This window comes from Salvelinus alpinus, chromosome 19 (genome assembly GCF_045679555.1).
Source record: "Salvelinus alpinus chromosome 19, SLU_Salpinus.1, whole genome shotgun sequence".
Classification (NCBI taxonomy): Eukaryota; Metazoa; Chordata; class Actinopteri; order Salmoniformes; family Salmonidae; genus Salvelinus; species Salvelinus alpinus.
The window spans coordinates 20,073,104-20,078,731 of record NC_092104.1 but is presented as its reverse complement, the minus strand read 5'-3'; the positions used below and the strand labels follow the sequence as shown (position 1 = coordinate 20,078,731).

Genomic DNA, 5,628 nt, shown 5'->3' with positions numbered 1-5,628 from the left:
GATGACTCCTTGCTGTCCCCAGTCCACCTGGTCGTGTTGCTGCTCCAGTTTCAACTGTTCTGCCTGCGACTATGGAACCCTGACCTGTTCCATACTTGCTGTTTTCAACTCTCTAGAGACAGCAGGAGCGGTAGAGATACTCTGAATGATCGGCTATGAAAGGCCAACTGACATTTACTCCTGAGGTGCTGACCTGTTGCACCCTCAACAACCACTGTGATTATTACTATTTGACCCTGCTGGTCAAACATTTGAACATCTTGGCCATGTTCTGTTATAATCTCCACCCGGCCACCCCTCATAGCCTGGTTCCTCTCTAGGTTTCTTCCTAGGTTCTGGCCTTTTCTAGGGAGTTTTTCCTAGCCACCGTGCTTCTACACCTGCATTGCTTGCTGTTTGGGGTTTTAGGCTCGGTTTCTGTACAGCACTTTGAGATATCAGCTGATGTAAGAAGGGCTTTATAAATACATTTGATTTGATTTCTGGGTCAAAACTAACTAGCTTACTGTGATTGTTTTCAATTAAATTGTCATAAAGAAACAAAACTAGATCTAATCAAAGATACATTACTCAAAATATAATTTGGCTAGGACTGTCTGGGAGTGGTCGGAGTTGGGAGGGGGAAACTGAAAACTAGTTGTTATTGGCAGAGGGGTTTGGAACTCTTTCTTATCGGTATATTAAACTAATTTACCGCCTGGTGATGACACCAGGCAGGCCAAAAAATCCATCCCACCAAAACAAGCAGAAATGTAAATCCTTCCTTTCAAACAGTTCTTACACTAAAAGGGCATTATCAGAATTTTCACAATATTATTCCAACCTCATAGTGCGGCAATATAGTGTATATAAAACACAGGAAAATCGGCACTGGCCCTTTAAAACAGAATTACCTGGATCCACTGCCAGATATGATATGTATCATCTGGGATTTACCAGCTAATGCAAACAATGACCACATACACATTTTGCAACAAAGGAGTCTCCATTTCCAATTATGTTATGGCTCAATTAACCACCCGATAAATATGTTTGTCTGGTGGAATCACAGATATTCTTACCTGATAATACAATAGTGCTCAGGACCGTGTGCTTAAAGAAATCTCACATGTCAAACTGGAATCTCCTGACTTCCCCCTTGCACATCGCGTAGGAGTTGTCTTGCAGGCTTTTTCTATAAGCGCTTCCTCCTTTTTAGTTTTTAATAACACACTGTCATGCAGGGAGACAGATCTGTTCGACCTGGACTGTGAGAAAATGTTACTCACTGTGGTGTTGTGTTTACCTGTAATTTTCGTCCCGTGGAGCGACTCATTACCGACGAGACGACAGCCGGGTCCAGTCAACAACCGACCGATTATTGGTGCGTAAAAAAAAAGAATAGTTTTTTGTTGTTGGGTAAAACTATTATAAATATACAATATAGAAACAATTTACAAATAGTATACAAGGGTACAAACATTACAAACAGTCAGGGGAATACATACAATACATTATAAAGACCAGTACAAAGATTGAGTTTTGATTGCTTTGTTATGAGAAGAAGAAATTGTGTTAATATATTGCTAAATTGGTTTTCAACTCATAAATGTACATGTATGAATATGGAATTTTGCTAAAAATAACAATTAGGTTGCATAGAGCAATAACTTTGTTTTGAAGAGGAATTACGTCAATACATGCTAAATTGAAATTGTTATAGAATTGATATATTATTGAAAATGAATGGACTCTAAAGGCAGAAACTGAAGACAGTGAATTACTTTTGCTCATTATGTAGTCTACAGATACTCAATTCAAACTTCACTGGAACTATTTGAGAAGTCCTAATGGATGGATACTGTTATGGACTGTAGCTTATAATGTCTGTATGTCCCACAGGAATTTTAACTCAAGAAGTAGAAGATGATGTGATGAAGCCGTTTGGAAAGACCTACATCCCTGCTTCCTATGTAAAGTATATAGAGTCCGCGGGAAGTAGAGTGGTACCTATCAGGTATGCCGATATAAAGTTTGATACTTCTCACTTTTGATAAGTATCCGTTTTCTTCTGTTTCGTGGTCAAACAAGATTTTCTTGTTTGACCATGAAGATTTTCTATATTTTTGCATATTCTTGATAGTGAATGTTATCAGATCGTCAACCAAAACGCAGCTGGGTCATAAAGCAAGACAATGATCCAAAACACACAATCAATTCTAGATGAAAATGGCTAAAAAGGCAACACATTTGATGTTTTGGTCCAGACCTTATCTCAATTGAGATGTTGTGGCAGGACTTCAAATGAACAGTTCATGCTTGAAAACCCACAAATGTAGCTGAGTTAAAGCAGTTCTGCATGGAAGAGAGGGCCAAAATTCCTCCACAGCGACGTGAGAGACTGATCAACAACTACAGGAAGATGGGCCTCCCGGGTGGTGCAGTGGTTGGTCTAAGGCACTGCATTGCAGTTGTGCTAGCTGTGCCATCAGAGATTCTGGGTACGAGCCCAGGCTCTGTCGCAGCCGTCCGCGACCGGGAGGCCCATGGGGCAGCGCACAATTGGCCCAGCGTCGTCCGGGTTAGGGAGGGTTTGACCGGCAGGGAGGGTTTGTCTCATCGCGCACGGGCCGGGAGCTGACCAGGTCGCCAGGTGTACGGGTTGGATGTGCATTGTGTCAAGAAGCAGTGCGGCTTGGTTGGGTTGTGTTTCGGAGGGCGCATGGCTCTCCCGAGTCCGTACATGAGTTGCAGCGAATTGTTTGGGTAAAAAAAATACAGGAGTCAATTCAGCTAAAGGTGACAAGGGGACAATTACTTTTTCACACAGGGGGCAACACAGGGGGCAACTTTGTTTATTAAATAAAGTAAATGTGTAATTGTTGTGTTATTTGTTAAGTCAGGTTCCCTTGAGCTAATATTAGGCGTTGGTTGACAATCTGATGACAATCACTATCAGAAATATGCAAAAGTAGAGAAAATTTGAGAGGGGGCACATCCTGTAAATAACTGATCAAACATAGCAGCCTATAACTGTGCATGGCTGGTCATCCAAAATGTATTTCTCAAACCTTTAAAACCTTTACCCCTTTTAATCAGTGCCTGTTCCTCTCCTACAGGTTGACTCAGAGTACTGCCGCGTATGAGAACATTTTCAAGTCGATTAATGGGTAGGCTATTGTATTATCATTTCTTTCCTATATAGGAATTGTGTGTATTTTATTGTTTTTACGTGATTGCAAACCAATGTAAAATGATTGATTGATTTATTGATTGATCGATCTCACAGCCTGCTGCTCATCGGAGGTTCGTCAGATCTCGAGACGTCAGACTTTGCAAAGGTGGCAGGGATCTTCTTCAGGCTTGCACTCAAGGTCAGTGGTGCTGCTGAACAAAGCTGGCTACTGTCTGTCTATCTAATGCTCTGTAGGCCTCTTTTTACATCCGTCCATTTGATTGTATGTATGTTTACCATCAGTAAACATCTCACATTATCCCAAAACTGTCTAATAGCCTGATGTGTTCCCTTGTTTCAGGCCAATGATGCTGGAGACTCCTTCCCTATCTGGGGCACATGTCTGGGGATGCAACTGCTGACTTGTCTGGTGGCTGGAGAGAACCTGCTGACCAAAACCACAGCTGAGAACATGGCCCTTCCCCTGAACCTCACCAAAGGTATGGCCCAATCCTTTCACACCTCTGTAGGGGAGTCAAGTGCTAAGAATAAGGTCGATGATACGGTTTGGGACTGGGTCTGAAGCATAGACCGTATGGTCTGAAGACTTCCTTATGCTGCACATGCTAAAATTGACCACTGGAGGGCAGAGAATACTTCCGATCAAGACAGAAGAAGAGTGGTCTTATGTCAGAATTTCAATGAAGCTCATGAGGGAAACTACATCCTGACAACTCCCACACTTATTGCAAAACAGTTTCTATCTTTATGTAGTGCATTTATGCTTCCTCTTGACTGATGAATTTTGCTCCCTATGGTGGTAACCTAAAGAACTACATTGGAATGTCTTTCTTCTCTCCCTGCAGAGGCCCATTCCAGTCAAATGTTCCAGGGGTTCCCCAGTGATGTCATGAAGGCATTATCCCAGGAAGCTTTGACAGGGAATTTTCACCAATATGGAGTGACCATGAAGGTGCAATCAGATTTCAAATGAGTATTGGTTAGTGTACAGCTCTGTTGAACACAATATGACTCTGTACTGGTGTTGACTATCAACTCCTTTGCTTACAGACATTCAAGGAAAATGAGAAGTTACAAAGTTTCTTCTCCATCTTGTCCACGAACACAGCTGAGAATGGTGCCATCTTTGTCTCAACCATGGAAGGTATAATCAACTACAAGTAGAATTACAGTTTTAAACGTGTCATCCATTCAGTGAACAAAATGGGCCTGTAACAGATCACAGTGATTTACATCGTTTTTTGCATAAAGCAGTTTGGGTGGGCTGCATAATCTGTATGAGCTATGCTGTACAAATGAATGGTTGTTATCATTATAGTAATTGTATAGTGTAATAATACTATTGGTCTGATTGCTCACCACCAGGAAGGACGTCTAAGGAAATAGGGTGTAGTCTGCTCGCTGTCATAAGGTAACGTGAGATCCTGTGTTGAGTTTGGAACTGTCTTCCCCCCAGGGAGGACCTACCCCTTCTATGGGGTCCAGTGGCATCCTGAGGTGAACCGTTTCCAGTGGGACCCCAAACTCAACTTCCCCCACTCCTCAGACGCTGTACGCGTTGCCTCCCTACTGGCTGAGTTCTTTGTCAATGAAGGTGGGTAATCAGATCACACCTATTGAAGTTTAATCGTTGTGTTCTTTACAGTCGGACAGATACAGTATATTGTATTGTACATGTTATTTTATGACAGTGAAGTGTTAACTAGTGAGGTTTCGTAAATCGCGAAATTTGGCCTTTTGGATGCACAATAAAGTTCTATTCTATGTTAAAAGGCAGGAGAAGTTTGCATCACTTCGACCAGCCTGAGGAAGAGGCCGAGTCACTCATATACAACTACACACCAACCTACGCTGGCAACTTCACTGGATACGAGCAGATCTACTTCTTCTGAGATGTTGAAGTTCTGCCCTCACAACTCTATAATTCACCCCTTATGTTATTATGGGATGTTATGAGAAGTTTACCATGGGCACTAATTGTTAGCTGTGACATGTGACATGTTCTGAAACTTCATATACAGACTTTTAGAAATGTCGAGTGATCATTGCAGTTAAAATATTTTTATTATATGTATAATTGAACCACATGAAATTATGATTTTCCTGTAGGCTAAATAAACCCCTTTAGGCCTAGTCACTGTATGGTGGTTTAGTAGCTGGCCTACTTTGGCATGAGATTGCTGTTGGGCGTAAATTCTTATTGTTGAAATGAATTCAACCTTCTGGCCCAATCTACACTGAACAAAAATATAAACGCAACATGTAAAGTGTTGGTCCCATATTTCATGAGCTGAAATAAAATATCCCACAAATGTCCCTTTGCCAATTTTCCTTTGCCAAGATAATCCATCCACCCAGGTGAGGCATATCAAGAAGCTGATTAAACAGCATGATCATTACACAGATGCACCTTGTACTGGGGACAATAAAAGGCCGCTCAAAAAATGTGCTGT

General features: G+C 41.6%; 1 protein-coding gene across 1 annotated transcript; it reads left to right on the top strand.

The window, feature by feature from the left end:
* The first annotated feature begins 1,100 nt into the window (after positions 1-1,100).
* Positions 1,101-5,491, top strand: LOC139545097 (gamma-glutamyl hydrolase). The gene is made up of 9 exons (XM_071352498.1): positions 1,101-1,363; positions 1,882-1,996; positions 3,099-3,149; positions 3,269-3,353; positions 3,516-3,654; positions 4,021-4,127; positions 4,226-4,319; positions 4,632-4,769; positions 4,949-5,491. The coding sequence occupies exons 1-9, from the start codon at positions 1,258-1,260 to the stop codon at positions 5,065-5,067; spliced, it is 954 nt and encodes a 317-aa protein (XP_071208599.1). The 5' UTR covers positions 1,101-1,257; the 3' UTR covers positions 5,068-5,491.
* The last annotated feature ends 137 nt before the right edge of the window (positions 5,492-5,628 follow it).